We start from the raw sequence: 24,026 nt of genomic DNA, 5'->3' as shown, positions 1-24,026 counted from the left end.
TAATAAATTTAAAGATGGATATAAATCACATTCTGGTTATTCTTTGTGGCCTTGCTGAGTACCAACCATAAGTGTACTCACCCTTACTTACTGCTGCTCAGAAGGAAAGATGTATGAAGTCTGTTGAAGATGTTGCTGAGTTCTAGGCGTACGCAACCCCCAGTCGATTGCCTGTGAAGTTTGGAGTCTCCGTTTCCAGGATAAACTGTATAACTCTGATAGTCTTTTATTTGTTTTAGTTCTCTTTTTTCGTGATACTGTTACTGATTATTCACTTATAATGTCTCTATATGTATGAAACTTGATCCTGGCATATATATAGATATGCATTCGGTTTTGTCCTTAAAACCGGGTGTGACAAGCAAACTTAAGAACCATTTTTTTCTCTCTAAGCAATCACCCCATATGACTAGAAAAGTAGGAAATAATAAATCTTTTTCCCTAAGTATCTTCTCTAAGCATCCCTTTTAAATAATAACAAAAAGGTGCAAGATTATATTTGTTTTTCTTTTCATTCCTGTCTACGAAGATTAATTGCTTTCTGGCGATAAAACACTACATTTAGCCGAACTGATTGGCTCGGTGATGACTGAGGAATTATCGGTAGGATAGTTTTATGTCTCCTCTTTCTAGATGTCGCCTGAAAAGCATGCCGGCCACGAGGAAACGGGGAGATCGAGTGGGAAGCCATTGTGCTCATTTGACTCCAGATAGGGAAATTAAAAGAAATTTCTATTTGCTTGGCCGTTAGGCGGCCCATTTCAGCTACATGAAATTCAGAACAGTCGGTGCAACGACTCTGTTGCATTCCTTTTGACTTCGTTCAGAAAGTAGACTGAATGCCGTCCATGTCCAAGTAAAGTTAGTGCTATCCTCGTTAGTCAGAAGTAGGCAGAAAATGTATAATGCTTCAAACCATCAGCAGAATGAAACAGATATACTAGAAAATCATGAATATTCTGTATTACAATTACAACACACTGAAACTGTTTCACAAAATTACTTGTTAGCCCAAGTTTGCTTGATTTATATTATTACCTATTACAGCTTATTAGCACTGTCTTGGTTTCAATGCAAGCATCAAAATTTCATCTTGTTTCCAGCAGGATTTATACCCATTCTGCACTTTTTTTTATTGAAACTACTGCATTTCAAAAGGACCCTAACAATATCTTATCTTTCTTTTGAATCTTGATAACACTTAGAAGTCGAGGGGGTCCCATTTCCAATTCCTTTTGCCAAAGCCCTAACGGTTGATATCTTCGTATTACCTGTTCTCATTTATCGTTATTTTGTTTGATGTGTTGGTTGGAATATATCTTACAGAACTAAATTTAATTTATCTGCAGGCCTGGGCTGTGACTTATAATTTAAGTTATCTGGGTCTGGGCTGACTTAGGCCGTGTTTAGTTCCTAAAAAATTTCCTACAGTACCCGTCACATCTAATCTTCGGAGATATGCACGGAGCATTAAATGCAGTTGAAAAAATAACTAATTACATAGTATAACTGTTTGATACGAGATGAATCTTTTAAGCCTAATTAATCCATAATTGAATATTAATTGTCAAATAACAACGAAATGTGCTACAGTATCAAAAACCCAAACTTTTTCGCAAACTAAACACAGCCTTAGTCTGAATCCATCAAAGCTTTGCACTCGATAGTGAGTAGTGACCCTGTGAGACCTGTTTTGGAAGACATAATCCTAAAATCCTAGTATGAACGATGCTTTGTTTCCTCTTCATTTCCCACTACAGAAAAGCATCATGAATCTTTAAAGGGCTCTGCATATAAACAAGACACAATCACACACCCCAACTTTCTTTCTCTCCCTTTTTGACAGTGAGGTATCTAGAGCTAGCTTTAGCATGGCTTGAAAAAATGCCGATAGAAAGTGCTGCAAGGCCTTGCAGGCTTGCACTGGACTCAACTACTAGCAAAGGATCATCTATTGGGAGAATCATGCTTTTCTGGTTGTTTAGTTGCGACTGATTGGTTCCCCCATCTGGACAAGGGGAAAATGATGGTGTTTTGCTATTGTGGACCAAATCTTGTAACCAGTAAGCTGATGTGCTATATATTCGCCTATTGATTGGTTTGGTCCACTAATTCTGCATGGTTAATCGGTAGGTTTTCTCTTGGAAAAAGAGAAAGCCGGAAAAAGAACAAAAAACCCACCTTGTTTCCATTGAGTTCTTTTGTGTCTGCCTAATTGTGCAAACATTGACTATATGTAGCATTGGACACATTTTTGACTTGGAGTTTTGACTTTTCACGTCTTTTGTGCAATTTAGATAAGCTTTAGTGTCTATTGTGAAAAACCAAGGCATATATACTGCCTTAGTGCCTTACTTTTATATAATAAAAGTTCCTATTTTGTAAAAAAAATTATTGGAAAAATGTTATGGTTCTAAGTGACACTATTAAAGAAATTCTGTAAATTGGCAAACTGAAGATTCAAGTTTGGCATCTAAGGTGTCACAAACAAATAAACAGAAAATATTTACAGCACTAGATGGAGAAAACCATGTGCCTTACGGTTTGAAATAGTGGGAGAATTTTCGTTTTACATGACCAGAGAGTATTTTAAAGGTTGCGCAGCTTTGGTTCTTCTTGAAATCAAGTGGTACGAACATAATTGGAACGATTATGCATGTGAGTTGAAAACTAAATTTAAGTTTGAGGATCTATCCAGCACAAGAATAAATAAATTGAAAAGAAGCCTCCAGTGCAGTTTACAATGATTAGTTCCAAATTTTCCCTGTGTGTTTAGACAACACTTTGAAAGCGGGATGAATTATTTGTTTTGACTTTTTGAAGTGAGCAACGAAATTTTCAGTTTCATTTTTCAAAAGTTAGTGGGGCTTTCACCTTGATATGTCTAGGTATGAAATACACTCAACTGCTTGGGTTGTAGAGGTGACGTCACTCGAAAAGTAGCTTCCAAAGAACACCGGAGTGACTGTCCTACTCCTCAGGAGGGGGATAGTAGAAAAGAAAGTAGGAGAAGATGAAGAAAAAGGCCGGAAAGCTACGTGTCATCTAACAGAAAACAGCATGCAAGCTTTAATAAAAAGCCATGGATGATTTGTATAACGTCATAACGGCATGATTGGATGTTCTGAAGGGACAGGAGCATCACTGGCTAAATCTTGTTCATTAAGCTAACGTGGGGAGAGGATCCTATAACATTTGAACGCATATCTATATAGATTAAGGAAAAAAACATTTACCAATCAGGCAGTCACTGAAATTAATTGAGACATGCATCATTCCTCTGCTGGCATGTCACTGCAGATGTTGATAGTATTAACATAAATGTTAATCGATCTTGTTTGTAAAGCAAAACATGGAGTTTAATTATTAATTGAATCCTTCTCTAATTGCAACCTTCAAAATTCTGGAATGCTGAACCAACAACCTTCTGGCGACTAATTTGAAACAACATCAATCAGTAGGACACTAGGATCCTGTTCAATCTTTTTGTTGGACTTGTCAGGCCAGTCCAAACGAGATGGCTTGACATTGCTCAGTCCTCTGTCAATGCAACAAGATGCTGACAACAACAGAGCTGAGCAGCGCGAGGTACTGAACGTCAGTTCCTACCCTACTTCCTAGTATTTTCAGTTTAGTGCACTACGCCCTTCCTCCAGTACTACTCTTGAGTCTTGATCAATGCATAATACTGCTGCTCAGCCCTAGCTCAAAGGGAAAAGAATTGTAAACTATACTTCTGTCGCGTGAGCAGCAAGGTAACCGATCGGTTGGGTTGCCGCCATCACACCAAGTCACCAGTCACCACCAACCATCGGATGCCAGTGGAGTCGTCGTACGTGGAGGGTCAGGGAAGCATACCAGCTGCCTGACTGGGTTGCCATTGCAATGCAATTAGTGGATGGAGAAGCAGCAGCAGCAGCAGCATTAATTCCCTTAGAATCTAATCTGGAGTTGGCTCACGATTTGGTTCCGGTTTTAGCAGCTGTGCCATATATTCGCGCTAGCTGCTTTGTTTAATCATCAATCAGTGCTACTGCTGATTGCCGATTCTGTCCGAGTCGTCTAATCATCAGGGCGTGCTGTCCTCTGCTTGCTGCTGCCTAAACGCGGAGAGAATCGGGGATCAAATGAAGCCCAGTCAGCCAGCTGCCGATTTAATCTGAAGCTGCGTGCTGTGTATTTGGGCAGCTGATCGAGGATGTTATCGGCTTGTCGCCTGACGGCTTGGGTCTCCAACCAAAACGCGGGAACGAAGCTTCTGAACTGAATACCAACAGGGATTCAATTCTGAATTCGGTGTATTGCGTGATGATTTTGGTCGCGGAGACTCTTGGTTCGGTCGTCATCACGTGCTGATTTACGACTGAACTTTCTTAAGTGTGGATGATGTGCATGATGACTGATCACTGATGAGCCTCCCTAACAACTAGTACCGCTAGATAGTGGAATAAGCACATCCTGATGCGAGCCATTAGTTTGCCTTTAAACTTTGAGCGATTTTTTCTAGAGATAAGCTAACTGATAATTGTTTTCAGATCAACTGATAACTAGTTTTCAAGAAAAAAAAAGATAAACGGATAACCTAAGAATATAGAACAAGGTTTTTTAAATTTTCTCTTCTATTTTTAGCCTATAACGCTGTTTTTTTTTGTTTGAAAAGATCAGCATGTTTCCATGTGTGTTTCTATGCGTCTGTTGTTGAAGTACAAGACAATGACTTAGTTTGCACAGGTACTCAACCGCATTAAACCGAGATGCCTAAGTCTGATCTTCCTCTAGATATTTCCAAGCTTTCTAGTTAGTGGACCTGCATAGCCTTAGCTATTTAAGGACGAAAACAACACGGAAAAAGAAGGGTGCAGTTTAATCCTGTTGGTCTGAAAACGACTTGACAGGGCCGAAGCCACGCGAGATTTCCATTAGAGCAAATTAAGCTAATAGAAACGCCCGCTCGTCGGCGTCTCAAGCTCCTCGTAGCAGTGGCTGGGGGTCTCACGTCTTGCGCAGGGATGGCAGCCAATGACAGTTGCGCTGTTTCCTCTTGGCCGGCTTAAGCGGGCGCATCGGGAGACGGTAGCTCGTTTCTCTCTCTTCATTTCATCCTCCGCCACGTTGGATTCCGCCCGCTGGTCGCCCACTAGTATACTTGCTCTTAGTTTTGCATAATCAAGTTGTTTGATCGATCAGTCGTCGTACACTGCCAGCAGAGAAGAGAACAAGACTCGCTTCACACACACGCCATGCACGAGCTCCTTTCGCTGGTGTCCCTTCCCGCCATGGCCACCGGAAGAAAAATCCTCGTCATCTTCCTCTCGGCGCTAGTCCGGGGGCAGGTGGATGAAAACTACGTGACGGAAAGATCCCGAGAGGAAGGGGTTGATCGACGCGAGATTTTGAGAAAAGGCTCAAAGCATAGAGGTCAATTCGAGCTAGCAGCACCCAGCAGCCATGCACCGTACCACTCGAGATAAAAAAGCAAGAGGAAAAAAAAAGTAAGAGAGGATGCTCCAATTATGAGAGGATGCTGATGGAGTTTGCAATAATGCAGGTAGCAGCTGGGTTAAGAGAAGGATCGGAGAGGATCTTTGTAAAGCTGCCTGACGAGGGAGAAATCAAAAGAAAGCTGATGGCGATCACAAGAAACAAGGGTGCTTATGTTAGTTAGGGTTGTTAAGATGGTGACCTCGTACGTGTCAGCGACGCAAGGAAATAAAGCAGCAAGCAGCAGTGTGAAAGGCTTTTTACCCGATTGTTACAGTGGATTCTTTACCAAAGGAGGGTGCTGTCGCTAGCTTCTCTGATGGAAGTAGATGCGACCGAGGAAAGCGATGGCACAGAGAGAAGAGAACGCTTCCTACTTAGATAAGATGATTTTAATCTTTATTAGTTTCAACCCAGGTCAAAGTTAAAACTGAAAAAAATGCAGCGTTTGACTTCCACGATCAGCAAACTGTTAAATCTGATAGGCCCCTTTCTTCGAGTCGTTAATAACAGGTCGACGTGGGGCTCCCACATCATACTTTTATACAATCTGTTCGGATGACTGTGGCTGGTGGCCGGTGTTGATTTGCTCTGAGAGAAAAGTACTGCGGCTGGTGGCTGATGCTGATTTGGTGTGGGAGAAAAGCACTGTTGTTAGTTGCTAACAGAACAGAGCGAATGGCAAGAGTAAACCAAGCCGGCAGGGCCCACCTACCGGTGACTCCAATGGAGGACTTGAGTTTATTTTTTTAAAAAACAAGAAAACTAGCTACCAAGCTGGCTGCAATCCCGCACCTGCACGCTTGCACTGGCATTGCCTGATGTCTCTGCTTTCGTCTACTCTTGCGCTCCATGTGATCGTCGAGTGCCTTGAGATGTGAGAGTGCTTTTCAAACTTAACCTCATCTGACCGCGGCACAATTGTTTCCGTTTACACGAATTTGAAAAAAGAAAAAAGGAAAAAAGAATCACAACTCCAACTAAGCTGTCGCGGCAAGCCGGGAGCAGGAGCTCCGCACATCAGCACATGCGCCCAGAGCACAGACCGGCCGCCGGCAGCCCGTTGGCGGCAGTGGCAGGAGTGCAAGCAACGACCGGCAGGGCGTGTACCATAGGGTAGCAGTTGGCAGTTGCACGGAGACAGGAGGCACGAGTACAAGCGTGCAGCGGTCGCACGCACGGGCCATCGTGCGTGCCAGATGGGACATGATCCCACGTGGACCGATCGGCGGCCGCAGGCTGGCGAACAGAATCTACTCGTCACAGCTAAATTTCAGACATACACAAAACAACAAATAATCCATAGTTGAAACAGAATATGGTCAGCAGTAAGAAAAAAAAGTGTATAAACACACACCATAGAACTACTATGTATTGGACCCCTTAGGAACAACAAACAAGTCGATACAACATAGATTTGTCCAAACTATAAGGGACAGGAACTCAAGATAGGCCTGGATAAAGCACATTCCAATGCTGATATTACTGGACTCTTATAAACTCAATCCACAAATTTATGTATTGCTAGTTTATAAATTCAATCCGCAACTCTTATATGCAAGAAGAATTTGGTTTACATATTTCACTAAGAAAACTAACTTACACAAAGTAGAACTGCTGAGTGTAGCTGTAGCAATGTAGGGTACCTATGTTAATGTGGCGCTTTTTGCTGGGCATGTATGTCTTATGCAGAGCATTCATGGTAGCTTGCTTATTCTCTGTTGCATTTGTATTCTCTTGGGAGCCATCAGAGACAATAATAGCCTTTGACTTTGAATTAGATGTTGTAACAAGAGATCTTGCCAGTACAGATACTCCAAAATATTTGTTTCTGCGCTTAGCATGAGTTCTGGAGGGAAAGTAACTAAATTAACAGGCTAAAAAGAAGTAATTATACTACATCACAGTAGCAGAACATAATGTAAAACATTATTATATACCTCCAGCTTCAGCTTCACTGATATTATTGAAATACAGCGACAGATCACGAAGTACACCGCATAACTCACAGGATAAATTACTGGTATCATTTTCATGTGCAAATTGAGCATTGCACATCCCAGGATCTGCAAAGGGCTTCTCAAGATCGGACCTGTTATCTAACATGGGAACAAACTAAAGAGTAGTTAGTGAGTAATTAGCAACCTTCAAAATCGCATTAAATAAATAGTTCCTATGGTTCTGAAAAATTTGGAGCCCATCATGTTAATTTAGCAAGTGAAAGCTGTGAACTTACCATCTCTTATGCCCAGACCTGTAACTGTGGCTGCCACTCCTTCCACATGAATCTTCGAGTCTGGGTTCATACCAACCATGTAAGGCTCGAGGAAACAGCACGAAACAAAATTCCTACCATATTTGGTAAACACGTAAGAAAATTTTGATGGGTGCAAAGAGGTAAATAGTAGACTCATGATTCCCTCCAGGAGTCAAATCAGCACTATTACAGAATGTGGGTTAGAAGAGCACATAAAGTGAAGACTTAGAGATCGAATAGAACATATCATTCTCTTTCAGATCAAGCATAGGAATAGCTGCTATAGGCCCCGGAAATTGAAAGCTATTGGACACTGAGACAGAATCGAATGAGAGTGTGATTCAGAGGGGCACGCCTAACCAGCATCAGAACTCCCGAACCAGATAAACCAAAACTTCCTAAGCAAACAAACTGCGGCGAATGCATTCAGTTGCATCCAGAGCTGAAACCTAATTTGGCAGAAATCGCAGATTCGTGGCTAATCGCAGTGCCCTTGGAGTTCCAGACCCCCCCCTCCCTCCCCATTGCGCAATTGACTGTGTAACTCAAGTTGCTATCCATCAAAGATTACCCAAGTTCCAATGAATTAAAATCAAGACTGTGTAACTCATATTGCTATCCAGTTAAACAAAGTTGCATGGATTTTTGGAAACGATTTCTTTTCTGTCCAACAACAGTATCATCACCTTTAGAGATTAAAGAACTTCTTTATTAAAAAAGGCCAAGAACTCTCTAGTGTGCAGTATATCTAGTGGCTACAAGTAGGTATCAACTCACCATCCAGAAATACAATGAGCATCATTAATCACAATAAGAGACCATCTAAAAAAAACAAAAAGGCATGGATAGCAAACCAGGGCCAATACTCATGCAGTTCAAGATAGCATTGATTGTAGGCTCATCTATAATCTATTTCATCTATAGACAAGAAGTAGAGATAAACAAACCTGCAAAAGGATCCCGGTTAGAACTTTGGACCAACAGAGTTCTGCTATTTATCCTACATAAGAAGTACCTTCCCCTTCAAAACATCCTAGATCCTGTAATTTTTGCAGATACTTGCTTGATTTACTTCTTGACTATGTATAGCTCTCTTCCAATTCTGCATCTACAGAGAATTTAATTACTGAGCAGAACCATGAAATAGACATTATTATTCATGATAGCTTGATCAGAACGTGCAGCTCAAGATCAGTGAACAAAGCACCTAGTATTCTGGGTAATATATACTCTCATATTATCTGGTTACAAAGCATCTAAGTGAATGAGCGATAGAAAAGAGCTTTTTTATTCCCAAATTGTACAAAATTCATACTATATACTTAGTTGGCCAAATCCACTGCAAACCAGAATTAATAATGAAATCTCATGAGATCAAAATCTAAATTATATATATACAGAAATAGTAAATCTCACACAAAGATGTTGATCCGAACACAATGATACAATACCATAAAAAATATTGGCATGGAATTTAATTTGCAGCAGCATATGGCATGATATAACAAAGGCAATTTGGGGCCTTGGGATATATCCTCCATTCCAAAGCATAACTCAGCTCCGATTTTTCTCTTGCAAATTTGATTGTTCAATATCCTTCACATGGATTGCCTGTGCAAACATTGGGAACAAATAAGAGGTATGAATTGCCTTCAAAATATCAAAGCATAACTCAGCTCTGATTTTTGAAGCAATCCAGAGCTATTGCAAAGGTTAACCAAGATGTATAATACCAAGTTACACATAATACTTGAACAAAAAAGATGAACCAAAAGAAAGGAAAAGGGAAGAGCTCACCGAGGTCTACCACAGAAAATATACATAGAATAGAAGTGCTGTGGTTCATTATCATTATGCATTTCATCGAATGGCTGGAGAGCATGCCGGGAATCTAGTCAATCTGGAGGCTCTGCGACGAACTGGAGGAGCTTGCCGCGCTGCCCTTGCCCGCGCCGGCCACTGCTGCACGCTCCGGCCGCCGTTGCATAGGGAAGGAGGAGGAGGGTCCGGGATTAGCGTTTGGATGGAGACGAGGCCGCGATAGGGGCAAAAGTACCTTGGGTTTGGATTGGAAGCCAGTAGCGAGCGCGGCACGCCGGCCGCAGAGGGCGTTGGCCCGTCGACGACCGCTGCACACTGGCCGCGAAGCCCCTTCCCCCGCCCGCGCCGTCGTCGGTGGCCGCTGATCGACGTAGTCGTGGGCCGACGCCAAACGGCGGCCGCGGAGGGCGCGCCGCGAGACAGCCGTGGAGGGCGCGCCGCTCGGCAGGGGATCGGTCCTGCCTTCTGCTTCCGCGATCGCAGCCTGTCCGAGTCCGCTCTCTGGCATCGGTCGTCGTCCGCTCGCGCCGCCGGCGGTCGAGCCCTTGCGGATCCCTCGCCGCTCCACGACCGCCGCCGCCGGTCGTCGACCGCTGGCGCCGCCGCCGGTCGTCGACCGCTGGCGCCGCCGCCGGTCGTCGATTCCTCGCGCCGCTGCCGCCGGTCCTGGACTCCTCGCGCCGCCGCCGCCGGTCCTGGACTCCTCGCGCCGCCGCCGCCGTACGTTTTTTTCTTCGACGCGAGGAGTCGAGGTGTCCGCTCGTGGCTTGCGGGTCGAGGTTCGGCGCGGGTGCGGGAGAGGGATGGCTGAGGAAGTTTGGTCCAGGCAATATGGTCCGTTGGATCTGAGTGAGTAAGAGAATAGATCTATGAAGTAATCTGGGCTGTTGATTTGAATGATTAGTAGAGATTTTGGTGTACAATTGTGGGTGTACTTAGGAGAGGTGAGGAGGGATAATGACTGCGGCAGGGGCGGAGCCAGGATTGTGTTTTTTTCATTGTTAGAGGGGCGAACCATACAAATTTATATAAAAATTTAATTAAAATTTAATTTTGTAGTGTAAAATTGGGGTTTGGGGGCCAGGCCCCTGCCCGCCCCCGTCTCCGCCCCTGGACTGCGGTAAGCAAGTTGGTGGGTGTACTTAGAAAAGATTTTTTGGTGGATTATATGCAGTGGAGATAGAGACTATGAAATGATCCCGGCCGGCGGTCTCCTGCGCCGGCGACTATCCTGCTGGACGCATCCTGTTCATTGGTTAGAGAGAGAGAGAGCTAAAAAGAGTTTTAGGGATCCCATCCTAAAGCCCATGCAAACCGTGGGTGAAAACAGCCAAAGATAACCGTGGGTGAAAGACAGCCCAATACCAAATAGGACCTTGAAATAATAGATACACTGCCTAGTGCCTACCTACTTGTGGGGGGCCACAAAACACGCCACGCGAGATCAACGGACGGATGCTCGTGACGGATGGACGACGGGTCAAACGCAATGCTCGTGACGATAGCCCCCCCCCCCCCCCTTCTACGAAATGGTAATGCGTACCGAAACCCAAAATTCGACGAGCTTTTACTCCATTATAGAATATGAATTTGGGTCAAATTTTTCGTACCGAAACCCAAAATTCGACGAGCTTTTACTCCATTATAGAATATGAATTTGGATCAAATTTTAGACCCGTGAATCTGTTAATGGACACAAAGTTCTACTCGTTGGATTTATGGGTATGGTTTATTCCCACAATACTCAAACTCGTAAACCTATAGTTTTTTTTTAAATCCAATCCAACCTAGTGCAATTGTTATTTTACTCAATTCAGTTTTGATTGATATATTTGCACATGTCACAACCACCAAGGGCAAAAAGTTTGCTTATTGTTGACGGTCCTTAAGTTCTAAAATCAGCCGTAAACTCCTGCAACTTTTTATAACATTTCATCACCAAATTTAGTTGTAGGGCTTATACCTAATAAAGTTCCACGAGTTTTGGTGAATCATGGTCTGCAGGCACCCACAGTCGAAATGCAAGAGAAAAGACAAGTGAATGCAGAAGAAATGCACAGATGATCCAGTCCTGCGTTACACTTACAAAAAGAGCCCACAAACTATAGGAAACGGGCGTGCCAAGCAAGATGCATCCAAGGGATAAGGTTAGGGCCCACCTGCCAGCTAGCCAGAGGAAGGGGGGCCTGTGGGAGTGCCGTCTGGGGCCGGCCGACCCCTAGGGTCGCCCGAACCCAGACGGGCACCCGTCCAGGTGCGTCTTGGGGAGGAGTAGCGCCTACTCAACCTTGATTCCTTTCATATATGCATACGGCGGGAACCGACCTCCTCAGGCTATAAAAGGGGACCTCCTTCACCCCTCATTTCACACAGTAGAGTAGTGCCACATTGCAAAAGCGACGCGCTAGTTCGCTAGTGTTTAGAATAAAGGAGGAGAGTGAGGAGTAGTTCGGGGAAGCGCCGGCCTGTCGGTGTTCTTCTTCAAGCTTGTACCTCTACAGATACTGGCTTCTTTCAGAGTAAAGTAAGTTAGTATTTGTGATTCTCTGTTCTTGCATAGTACTTATCTTTGAGTGAGATCAGTTCTCTTACTCGCGGGTTCGTTGCTCTGTTTTATACAGAGTACCGTAGTTTGCTATGGGGTACCAAACGTAGTAAGACTACGGTAGTAATCAGTAGCATAGACGTGGTGTCTAGGCTAAGGGTTACCTTCGTTTGTCTTATATCCCACGGTCTGTGAGGTAGTCCACAAGTGATGACAGCCCTGTTGGTCCTTAGTAGCCCTCCACGTTCGGATATAGCGTAGAGCCGTTGGCCGGAGTCTCCTGATCATTTCAGGGGTAAGCCGGTGCCCGAAGCGAGTATCTAGCCCGAGAGATCGACCTTAACTTATCCTTAGTACTACCTCAGGAATCCTCTCTATCCCCGCCACTTATCTTGGTGTGTCCTTGGACCGACTTAGTAAGAAGTTAGTGCACACACTTCCTTGTGGATACGATACCCTTGAATACTCACGGGTGAAAGCTACAACAGTATCCATACACTTACGGATTTATTCGCATCGTTAAAATACCCAACACTTATCAATCTATTAATCACTTTAACCTTTCCTTGATCGGTTCTGCAGTCGTTTGTCGTTGTAAGTCCTTATTTACCACAAGTTTTAACAGCTGCGGACCCACATTAATTCGTTTTCCTCCAAGCCTAATTATCTCTCCACTCCATCCGAGGCGTGCATGCTGCCGGAGTTATTGCGAAGAGGAAGCGAAATGGGTTGCGTCGCGGAAACTCCGAGGTGGAGACTTAATACATCAATAAAATTTGGATTTCTCAATTTTGGTAATATATATATATATCAAAATTGGATAGAGGGAGTATTTTATAAACTTTTGATAATCTTAACATCCCTTCTCCCCTCCACTTCTCTTTTGGTGGACTCTAAATGTTTTGGTGGCAGGTAGGGGTGTTGTTGTTTTGCAGATATAGTGTCTGTATATGCATATAATGGATCGGTGACTTGTATGGTGTTATGATCATTGAATATATATAGAATTTGTTATTTATACTTTTATTTACTCTAGTTGTAATTTTTAGTGAACAATTTCAGCACTGTACATTCAAAGAATAGAGGTAGCACCATCAAAGCATTTCTTGACATATAAATAGTCATTAGTGTTTTGCAGGAAAAATAGCCTAAAAGCTAATAAATTTAGAAAATATAAAAGAAAAATTATTGCAAAATATATTAAGAATGAAACATACTTACCCCAACACTAGAAAGGAAATAATGCTTCTTCCATATATTAGGCCTATCATCCATAAAATATTTTTGGCACAATGCATTCACAACAAAATTGCCAACCTGAGAACCCGACTTCATGAAACTTCCTAGAATATTATAATTCACATGCAACCACCTATATCAACAACATACCAAAGTTCAGCTAGACGCTAGACGGAATCTAAGCACTGACCCATTGCCTAGCGCCTAGTCGGGAGTACTCGGTCCTAGGCGCTCCTAGGCGTTTTCCTAAGCGTTTTAATTTTTATACACATATATATGTATTATCTTAAATTAACATAAATAAAAAAAAAGAGATCTGTGAACCTAAAGTTAAAGAAAGGCCCATCGAAAAAAGCCCAGCAGCCCACCTTATCTACCCTTCCCACCTTATCCATCCAACCATCCTCTCTCTCTCAATCACACGATCCTCCCTCTCCCCTGTTTCGTCTCCGACGCCGCCTGTCTGCAGTCCGCTTTGCAGATGCGCTTGGCGCACCCGCACTGCTTCCCAGCTACGCCTGCCACCTCCACCGCCGCCTCCTCCTCCGCCGGTGCCCGATGTCGAGCCCGTCTGAAGTTCCTCCCCCACCAACAACCTCCGCCAGGCGCTCCTCCACCCCCGCCGGCGCTGCCTAGCGCCCAGAGCGCCGACTACCCCCATAGTCGAGGTGACGGGCTTCGCCTAGCGACTAATCGCGCCTAGGCGCCGCCTAGCCGAACTTTACAACATACTCACTGTAAAAAAAAATAGAAACCAAACATTAACATAATTTCTGAGAAAATAGAGGAAAGATACACTCTTATGCTATTTAATGATGGTATACATTCTACAAACAACAATATAATTCCTCCGCTCTTGCTCTGTAACTTGGAAAATTGCATGAGCTTCATGTGATGGACCAGCAGAATCACCTTTCGACAACTTTGACACCTGAACAAATTAAAGACTTAGTATACATATTCTCAATTTTATTTGACATAGCCTTAAGCTTATCTTGAAAAGTAATCTCCTTAACAACTTGAGCACAACCAATGTCCAGCATTAATAGAAAAGGTATGCTAATTACTTCTGCCTTTGCACTCGAGAACCAATGTCCGTCTGGACCGAGGAAACCTTTGCACGCCTCCGTTACCTTTTGGGAGGCCTACGCCCCATAAACAAATGAAAATAAAAAATTAATACCTCACGCTGCCAATTCGGCTTCACCTTGGATTTTAAAACTTTCATTTCATCATCCTCGAAATCAGGGACGTTAACCACTTTAGTAGACTATTTAGAAAGAACAAAATAAAATTCCAGATCCTCATAAAACAAATCACTTATAACATGCCCTAGACTAAAAAAATATACCTTCTTACTGGAATGAATACCAGTCAAGCTGCATTAAGGTCTCCCATTTGAAGCTTGATGAGATATTGACCACTCTTTGGCAAAACTTTTATATTTTGGAATGCAATTATAATCTACAAAATAAAATTAAATCAAACTTATAAAATAACATTGATGAAAAGTAAAACCATCAATACCTTTCTGATCTCTCGGTTGACAATCATTATTCCTAATTCTCACATACTTTTGAAGTTCTATATCAAAGACTGAGAAAACAAAATTACAAAAACAAATCATATATAATAAGAATATTACTAATAATAAAATTCTCACCATGATTAGGAAAATTTACATGAAGGCTTGCTTACAAAACCTACAAATTTCAAATTCAGCATTAATCCCCTTCAAGCCAGAAATAGAGACAAAAAAAAACTCACATAATTGTCACCCTACTTGGCAAATCTACCTTACTCTTCTGCAATTTTTTTCAAACATACATTAATAACAATAAAAATAATATGACAAATTACAAAGTATTGATCTAAAGGAATCACCATGACACAGATAATTTTGGGGAGCTTTGAATTTAGCCGATGAGTGAACCTAGATAAAAACAAAATCACACAACACTGTCCAAATTAGTACAACAAGAAATAAAACTCACATATCCATGAAGCCTCAGTTCAACTACTAATACAACCTACAAATTCTTAATTCAAAAAACTAGTATCCTTAAAAATAGAAATAGAAACAAGGAAAATGCTTACATCCTTTTTCGCATGGTGGACAAATTTAACTCTTCCTTATTGAATTTCATAAAACAATCATAAATCGAAATCAAAGCAACAAGACAAATTATAAAGTACTAATCTAAAGAAATCACCATGACGCAAACAGTTTTGGAGAGCTTTGAATTTAACTAATGAATAAATCTAAAATTATCACTGTTAGAGAGAAACAAAATCACAAAGATTGTCCAACTGATTAAAAAAAGAAACTCACATTAGCATTCCTGGATTGGCTACATAACCACGTTGGAGATCAAGAAGGGTACATTCAGGGAAATTAGGCTTCTATCCATAACATAAAGACTTGTTCATATCTAAGAAACCAACTTTCATTAAGAATCAAATTATCTGCAGAAACATAAGAACCATCAAATGCACTACTGAGACATTGCTTCCTCTTTTCAGCGACAACATGTATAAGCAAATCATCATCAAGCAATATTTGTGAATCATCACTATCTGCAACCATCACAACTAATTGCTCCATTAAATAGCATCAAAATGATATTGTTGCCAAAATGACGGCCATGATACAATAAATGTTGGCTGTTAAAAGCAGTACTACAATTCACCCAAAAAATTCCCATTGTGGAGGATTGCAATACAATAATTGCCTTCAAGAACAAGCAACAGTAACACTGGGTTCACCAAATAACACAGATCCACATGCTTCTCAATAGAAACTCTAGCATCAGCCTAGATTATAAATTCAACAGGCCCAAATTTACAACAAAGCTCTTCAACAGTAGACAAGTCCATTGCCATAACACAATTTTCCCAACAATTTATAGAACAAAAATTTGAGATTAGAAGTAGTACCTATAGTCTTCCATACAGAATTAAAAATCAGAATACAACAACAATAAGAAAAAACCATTTCCATTGTAAACCAATCCAACATCATTGTACCTTTATAATTACTAAAGAAATCAGACATAATAAGACTTGCAGAAACACAGTACTCCTTCACTACATAACTTTCATCAGAACTAACATTCATGATTATCTCCAAATGCTCAACACGAGTACACACAACACGTTCTTCTGACCACTTAAACCTACGATTATGAAGAACTATAGCATCAGCCAAATTCTGGAATACCACAAATACAAACTATCCAATATCATCCGAAATAATGTGAAAGTTATTGTGGCCTATAACACGTTGAAGAATAACACCAACAATGATAGACCGATTATAAAAATCCTTTAACATTGAACACAGCAAAAGACGATCCTGATGCCCCAAATACCAAGTTGCAGCAAAACAAACTCGGAGATATAAATCTTTGCCATATCCTAATTTAGAAACAACTCAAATTAGATATATCATAAGGAAATAACTGACTTACATTAAGCAACATCCGTAAAAAAAAATGGCTAAGATTTACACTTCTACAAATATTTCACAAGAATGCAAAAAAAAAAACAACTGCTACAAGCGAATAACCAATCAAGGGAACTTCAAATTTACAAGCTCAAAATAACAAAAAAAAATGCCTGCATCAAATCGCAACCTTAGTGCAACGTATGTGAACTTAAGACACAGAGAAACAAATATACAGAATAGTGCAATGAATAGCCAGATGAGTCGGTTAAGAGAGACCTTAAGGATTGGAATATCTCTAAAGAGATAGCTTTGGATAGGAGCGCTTGGAGACTAGCTATCAATGTGCCGGAACCTTGAACTTATTTTTTTCGGGTTTCATCTCTAGCCTACCCCAACTTGCTTGGGAAAAAAGGCTATGTTGTTGTTGTTGTTGTTGTTGTAGTGCAATGAATAGCCAACATGAACTACCAAATCAACAATTTCATAAATTGATCTTGCCATCATAGCCAACCCCCTCCCCCACACCAAATCTAGCACCATCACAAAGCCTAGACACCGAAGAGAACCAGAATTTGTAGAAATCAAAGAAACTGAGAAGAACAATCACTTCAGAACAACATTCAGGCAATGAAGCAGACGACTCATGCGGTTGAATCGGTCAAAGAATCGAAATCGCATCCCAAACTCCGCGTCTCACCTCTCGCTTAAGTGAGATGGAATTTCTAGAGGAGAGGAAAAATGAAGGAAACAACCTAGTTAGTTTCAGGAGAAGGGGAAAGGGAACAACACAGGATTAAAAAAGAATAGTAACAGACACAAAAATTATGGGATCCGACCCGATAACATAAGATAAAGACAGAAGCTGGCCTCACAGCTGGATTCCAACTCGATGGATGAAGACATCAATTGTAAACAAAGAAGTTTGCAATCACCTGACATACTAATTATGTATCATAAATATTAATATTATATATATTTAGTCAAAGTTGTTTATCAGGAAACGAAAATGAATATATTAGGGATGGAGGGAGTAAATTTAGGCAGTCGAAGGGTATGTGAGGCTAATGCCCACTGGATCGCCACCCGCCGTCCACTTCGATCTCCGTTCTTGAGTTCTTCTCCGTCTTCGATTCTCGAAAGAAAACAAAATCAAAGCCGCACCAAAGGCCAAATTAATCAAGGTGCATGCCATATCAAAAATCAAAACGGAACTGCTAGCACCCGAACGTCCAATCCGGACACTAGATTCACACAGTAAAGCACCTGTAAAAAAACTCCCGCCACAACATCTACCTCATGTTACATGCATGCTCCTTGATGTTGTCGCCACGGCCAATCGCCGCTGTGTCCGGCTCTCCGCATCTTTGCGCTGGCGTCGTGGTGGACTTCAAGACATCATCAGCGAGGTTATTTAGGCCATCCCCAACCCATAGTGTCTATAGGTTGAAAAAAAAGAGAGTAAGAAACTATCCATGGACATTACCTCCCCAATGCATAGTGTCTATGACAAATGAAGAAAATAAATCTCATCCAGTCCTCTCTCTTCTCTCTTCTTGTCTCACCCTATCACTCCTCTCTCTTTCTTGGTTCTTGGGTAGACATGGTGTATTGCATGAGAAATCATGTCTATCTTTTTCTTCATTAACTTTCTTGACATGTCACCAAATTGCTTATGTATGTGGTAGCCTCATTAATGCTTATTGGGGATGGTCTTAGGCCATGTTTGGTTCCAAATAAGTCACCTACTTATAATCTAAAAAGTGAAAAAAGTGACTTAATTTGCCAAACAACTCTAACTTATAAGTCACCTCAACTTATAAGTTTTAAGCAGCTCCACCCCAACTTAAAACTTACAAGTCCCCCTTTTCCACGTGGGGCCCACACCTTTTAAATCACTTAACAACCAAACACTCCTGACTTATAAGTAGGTGACTTATTTGGAACCAAACAAGGCCTTACTAATGGGCATGGGATGGATATGTGTTGCCCATTTCCTCCCCATTGGCATGCTTATTCTTTATGACTAGTTGAATGCTCGTGCGTTGCTACGGGTGATAAAAAATTTTCATGACGAACCAATCTCCAACACGTGCCACCAGCACAGTTAGATAGGCACAGCAAGCTCCAAGGCAGCACCATCAACTAAAAGGAGCTCTTGCACCTTTTCGTCAACCAAATGGGGCTCTTGCTAGGCACGGCACACATTCGTCAAGCAATTTCCCAATTATGGCAATCTTGACTATTGAATACCAATGTGACAAGAAATGAAAAACTTGTTTTTTTACATATTATTTGAATACAAATGTGTCTGTCAAATATAACTATTGCTCACAATTTTTATGGAACAGATCTGTCCTGCTTGCAGATGTGTGCGCCAAAATTCAGGGAAATGGTTGGCCTTTGAGACATGAAATGATTTTTAAGGTGTACCGAAATCCAGCTCTGGAAATCTTTAAATCCCGCAACCGTACGGAAGAATTTTGCTCATTAGGAATACATAATGTACGCACTGATTGAAAACTGGATTAGAAGCAAAGAGTTTGCAAAAGGCACAACATCGTACATATATATACGGTAAGTCACAATTAAATGTCGCCTACAGAACAAAATTTCCTCTGTTTTGAGAGCTCATACTACAACTACAACATTTATGTTGGATTTCGAATGAAAACATAGGGATGACAAAAATGATTCTAAAGAGGAAATACAGCGCAGACAAGGAAATCCGTCGTCCAATTTTTTCCAAAAGAAACTCTAAAATCAGATCGTTTGCAGAATGTCCAATAAAAAATAGGCTATTTATTAAGATCCACAAAGTCAAAGTTTACCTCCTGCATGAGTGTGCTCCACCAAGCTTTTTTGTAGCTGCAGCAGATGATGGCTTTCAAGAAAACACTTTTCTCCCATTTGAAAACTGCAATAAGATCTAAGAAACCATAGTTGATTCAGATTGCAAAACAAAAATAGCTTGATTATAGACATGCATTAGGTAGTTAGCCAGAAATGCAATAGAAGGAAACACAAAAGTATAATAAGCTCATGGCACCTCTACGTGCCACCAAGATTCAATTCCTTGAGCTTTTATGAAAGTGGCATAATTGATGACACATGCTAGGTATATATCTTGATGGACAACATTTCAGGCTTTCAGTTTTGTACAAACAGACTGGAAGGTCTGCAGTGAACAATCTGCAGGCAAGCAGTATATACATTGATGAGCATTCTATTTTGATGGAACACTATTGCAAAAACCTAAGGAGTCTCCTCCCCCGCATTAAATAACTGAAAAATTTTGTGTGCATTGAATTGGATTATCCCAACTTGCTTGGGAAAAAAGGCTATGTTGTTGTTGTTGTTGTTTGTTGAATTGGATTATCGCTCAGTCCCATATATTGCGAGTTCAAAAGCTTTATTATATAGACACCAGAAATAAATGCCAAAGCAATCAGTAAAAGCAATGGCCATTCAGTGATTAAAATATCAGAAAGCCATCACAATTCAATTTGTCCACTAATTAGTTTTCTGAATGTAAGTTTATTATTTAAGACCCTAGCTTTGACTTTGTTAGTAAGCTCTGATCATCCCATTTTTCTAAACTCCCACGATTCTTCTTAATACCTTAGTGTAACTGTTTGTAAAACTATAAACAGTAGGTGCACAAATATCATAAACATGAACTTGAACTGATAAGCTATTTAAGTATTGAATGGAATGCAAGTTTAAAGCATGAGCAATATAGCAGACTGGTTGCATTATGACCATCCACATTTCCATACTGGAAAGAAATAAAAAAATTTGAATTGGTGAAGAACTGCAGATGACACAAAATGCAAGTTTGTCTCTACTAAATTCAGAGAGAAGACAGGTAATGCAATGTCATCATGACAAGGAACACAAAAAGGCAAAGAAGAACTGAGGCCCAAATGAAATCAGTGGTCTAAGAATAAAAATGCTCAACTGAAACTTGGCTCACCTCGAGCGAAGGGGGAGCCGGTGCGGGCGACGGGCGGACACACCGCGACAACGGACACACGAGCGAGCGGACATACCCCAACTTCGTTCTTTTTAGGTAGAAGATAAATTCTCTTGACAACATGTTGGCTACTGACTGATCCGAACAAAGAAGCCGGATAAAGATCAAAGTACTTGAAACCTAGCTCAAGTACATCGACATTAATATCGGAACTCAGGTAATAGTTCGTAAAGATGAATTTTGCACAGACCATGGGACTATCAGAAAACAAGTCTGAATAAATACAAAGTTGATTGATTACTGCAGAGTTTTATGTAGCATGCTAGTTCTAACATGCACTTCAAGGAGCATGCTGAGCATGTCCTATTAATTACCTGGTGCAGAGGTGAACAGTAGAGCGACAGGCCACTGCACAAACTCCGATCTGTTGAGCGCCATATTATTTGTGAGCATATACATGTATCTTCAGATATACTAAACTAAACTATACACATCAGATGCAAAAAAGTAGTAGATATCTTAGAAAAAGCAATGGCTCATGGACAAAGCATCACTGCACCATCACAAATCTATGAGTGTGCAGTAAGAATATCTGGTTCTACGAAATTATACAACAAATAGATCCAATTCTACAGCATGGCCAGGCACAGGCAGTCAATCAGATGATAAGAATTTCTATAGCTCATTTTTTTCAAACACTATAGCCACAAAAGAAGGGTTTATGTGCCACGAGCCAATATACTGAAATTTTGCTATAACCACAAACATAAAACATGTGTGTCAATAATTCACTCTAAAACACTTTAGGATAATAGGAGCCACAAAGGGAAAAACAAAGGAGTGATTTTTAGAATGTTTGCAGCGGTGGCTGTGACGTCGTGATTAATAATAGTCATCAATAAACACATATTAGGCACTAAACATGCTAGCCAACAAGAAACGGATGAGGTAGTTAGTTGTCTATGTTGAGAAAAACCACTTAAAATGGTTTGAACTGTTAATCACAAAAGGTTGATATGTAATACATCCATGCCATTGATAACCAGGCCAGGCCTAATAATTAACATTCCCTGTACACACCGCATACTCAGAAAAACCTAACTATATAAGGTTTACTTAAAATGGGTAGTGTTGTCCATTTCAATACTAAGAGACCTAAAAAGTCATAACTGATACAGAACCAGCTTGTGCTAAATTCTGAATCGGAACATAGCAAACATCACCAGTTTTGACGGCCTCGCTTTGAAGCTAGCAGGATCAACAGATCTTTAAGTTAAGGCACACTCTGTTTACAGTTTGCAGTGACAAGAAAACAAAAGAATATTGCATGTAACATTGTCAATTAGGCACAAGCTCTTGAATTGCTTCGAATAATTAGTGTCATACACTCTACTGAATTGAAACCAGATTAGGTATGGAATGCTAGCCTTAGCTGAGTTGTACAGCAATAAAAGAAATTGAAAACTGCAGCCACGAACCTCAACAGATCAATCCATGATAAGATAACATGGCAGCTTTAGTTGGTATTTATTGATCTAACCCTAGTCATTTGTTCCTGATCAAGGGGCTCACGCCTCACGGTCACTTGCTAATTTCCCTGACCAGGCCAAGGAGGTATGCAAAATCAAGCAACGTTTGACAGATTTGAGCGCTCGAACAGACAAAACGGAAGAGGATGACAATGCAAAGAACTCACTTCTGAACCCGTGATCGTTGGGCACAGATATGATGCCCTCCGAGGTGTTGTCGCCCCAGCTGCTGGTCGATCTTGACGTGTGCCGGCACACGCGCGAGGCGGGGGCGAGGCGGGCGCGACGGAAGGCAGCCGGGCTTCAGGGACGACGACCGCGCACCCCGCGCGTGGTGGATCCGCGCCGGGAGGACGGTCGCGCGGCGAGGTCGTCGAGTGCGCCGGAGATCTGCGCCGGGAGACCGAGGGGATGGGCGCGGGGGAGGGGGCGCAACCGGGAGCGCGACGGGGAGGGAGAGGGCGGCGCCGCCCGCCCTTAGGTCTTCCTTTCCCGGTGAGCGGGATGGGCGCGGAGGCAGCGCCGGCGAGTGAGAAGGGGACGGCCCGAGTGAGAAGGGGACGACGGTCTTCTCGCACCGCGCCTCGCGCGGTCTGCGCCGGGAGACCGAGGGGGACGGGCGCGGGGGAGGGGGCGCGACCGGGAGACCGAGCGGACAGGGCGCGGCGGCGGCGCCGGCGAGTGAGAAGGGGAGGCGAGGCCGGCGCGAAAGCGGGATGGCGGCCCGGCGGCGTCGGCGAGCGAGACGTGGAGGGCGAGGGCGGCGTCGGGGCGAGGCGGGGACGCCAAGCAGGAGGGGCGCGCGGTGAGGAACCGTCGAGTCGTGGGAACTGCGCGCGAGGGGAAGATGGAACCGCTCGAGCGAAGGGGAAGCCGGTGCTGGAAGGGGAAGCTCCTCTCTCATGGTGCTAGATTGGTCTTGAGCTTGCCTAGCAAGTATTCCTGTGTATCTTCTTTCTTTTATAAAGTTTCCTAAATGGGCTATCAAGGCCTTGAACACCCATTTAGCAAACTGTTTTTGGAATGATTCAGATGGAAATCATAAATACCATTTAGCTAATTGGGAAAGTATTAGCATGCCAAAGGAGTTTGGTGGGCTAGGGATCCCAAATTTGAGAGAACTAAACCTTTGCCTACTAGGATCCTGGCTGAAAAGATATAGTTGCACAGATAGTAAACTCTGGAAAACCCTCCTAGACTTCAAATATAATACCTGCAAGCCAAACATTTTCAGTAGCAAAGATGCTGGGGCCTCCCATTTCTTTAAAGGGTTTATGTGGGCTGCTAAGGCAGCTAAACTAGGTTTTAGGTGGAAGATTGGTGATGGCAAGAAAGTTAAGTTCTGGGAGGATAATTGGCTAGGGAACTCCAGCCTAGCCATCCAATTTTTTTTTTTTTGAATCTTATCAGGGGGAATCCCCACCTACTATTCAATTGAAACTTGTGAGTTCAGTTACAAGCATAACCTCGGCGCACCGAGGAGCAAGAATACATGAGATGGAGGGAGAGGGGGGAGCTAATGGTTTACAATCCAATTGCGCCAAATTTGTAACTCAGCTGTCATTTTCCTGTATCAGCAGCTCCACGCGTCGATGTACGAGATGATGCGCCGGAGCACGTCGGAGGGAGAGGAGTCTTGGTGGTCGAAGATCATGGCATTACGGGCTTTCCAGATATGCCAGAGAATAAGTAGCATCACATCAGTTCGAACCGCATCAGGTAGTGGGGAAGCA

General features: G+C 42.2%; 2 protein-coding genes across 61 annotated transcripts; both read right to left on the bottom strand.

Moving 5' to 3' along the window:
* Positions 1-6,864: 6,864 nt before the first annotated feature.
* Positions 6,865-17,122, bottom strand: LOC120702989. 50 transcript variants are annotated; one of them, XR_005686682.1, is made up of 11 exons: positions 15,676-17,122; positions 15,228-15,276; positions 15,111-15,148; positions 15,007-15,046; positions 14,695-14,807; positions 14,527-14,613; positions 13,326-13,476; positions 9,190-9,349; positions 7,718-8,846; positions 7,422-7,596; positions 6,865-7,330 (listed from the first exon to the last, which is right to left on the bottom strand). XR_005686682.1 is itself a non-coding variant. In XM_039986988.1 (4 exons), the coding sequence occupies exons 2-4, from the start codon at positions 7,794-7,796 to the stop codon at positions 7,081-7,083; spliced, it is 480 nt and encodes a 159-aa protein (XP_039842922.1). In that variant the 5' UTR covers positions 7,797-7,830; positions 8,754-9,142; the 3' UTR covers positions 6,865-7,080. The 50 variants fall into 50 exon arrangements, 2 of the variants coding, with proteins under 2 accessions (XP_039842922.1, XP_039842921.1); XR_005686659.1 differs by having other exon boundaries at positions 14,695-14,939; positions 15,228-17,122; XR_005686665.1 differs by having other exon boundaries at positions 15,228-17,122.
* A 602-nt stretch (positions 17,123-17,724) lies between these two features.
* Positions 17,725-23,229, bottom strand: LOC120702987 (vegetative cell wall protein gp1-like). Of its 11 annotated transcripts, none has more exons than XR_005686645.1 (6): positions 22,461-23,226; positions 21,139-21,188; positions 20,765-20,944; positions 19,838-19,980; positions 19,620-19,717; positions 17,725-18,227 (listed from the first exon to the last, which is right to left on the bottom strand). XR_005686645.1 is itself a non-coding variant. In XM_039986980.1 (6 exons), the coding sequence occupies exons 1-6, from the start codon at positions 23,195-23,197 to the stop codon at positions 17,828-17,830; spliced, it is 1,251 nt and encodes a 416-aa protein (XP_039842914.1). In that variant the 5' UTR covers positions 23,198-23,227; the 3' UTR covers positions 17,725-17,827. The 11 variants fall into 11 exon arrangements, 8 of the variants coding, with proteins under 8 accessions (XP_039842914.1, XP_039842913.1, XP_039842915.1 ...); XR_005686646.1 differs by having other exon boundaries at positions 19,620-19,705; XR_005686647.1 differs by lacking the exon at positions 19,838-19,980 and adding an exon at positions 22,243-22,361 and having other exon boundaries at positions 22,461-23,219.
* Between the last annotated feature and the right edge of the window lie 797 nt (positions 23,230-24,026).

This window comes from Panicum virgatum, chromosome 4K (assembly GCF_016808335.1).
Source record: "Panicum virgatum strain AP13 chromosome 4K, P.virgatum_v5, whole genome shotgun sequence".
Lineage (NCBI taxonomy): Eukaryota > Viridiplantae > Streptophyta > Magnoliopsida > Poales > Poaceae > Panicum > Panicum virgatum.
The sequence above is the reverse complement of the archived record's forward strand: the minus strand, read 5'-3'. Positions and strand labels throughout refer to the sequence as shown.

Bases quoted from the DNA above. Each gene is read 5' to 3' on its own strand.
- LOC120702987 (XM_039986978.1), bottom strand. From the start codon at position 23,197: ATGAGAGAGGAGCTTCCCCTTCCAGCACCGGCTTCCCCTTCGCTCGAG. The intron at 21,189-22,460 runs GTGAGTTCTTTG...GGCGCTCAACAG, and splicing joins CAACGATCACGGGTTCAGAA to ATCGGAGTTTGTGCAGTGGC. The intron at 19,718-20,764 runs GTGAGCCAAGTT...ATGGTTTCTTAG, and splicing joins CGGCTCCCCCTTCGCTCGAG to ATCTTATTGCAGTTTTCAAA.
- LOC120702989 (XM_039986987.1), bottom strand. From the start codon at position 7,895: ATGAGTCTACTATTTACCTCTTTGCACCCATCAAAATTTTCTTACGTG. The intron at 7,581-7,717 runs GTAAGTTCACAG...TTCCCATGTTAG, and splicing joins AGGTCTGGGCATAAGAGATG to ATAACAGGTCCGATCTTGAG. The intron at 7,323-7,421 runs GTATATAATAAT...CCAGAACTCATG, and splicing joins CAGTGAAGCTGAAGCTGGAG to CTAAGCGCAGAAACAAATAT.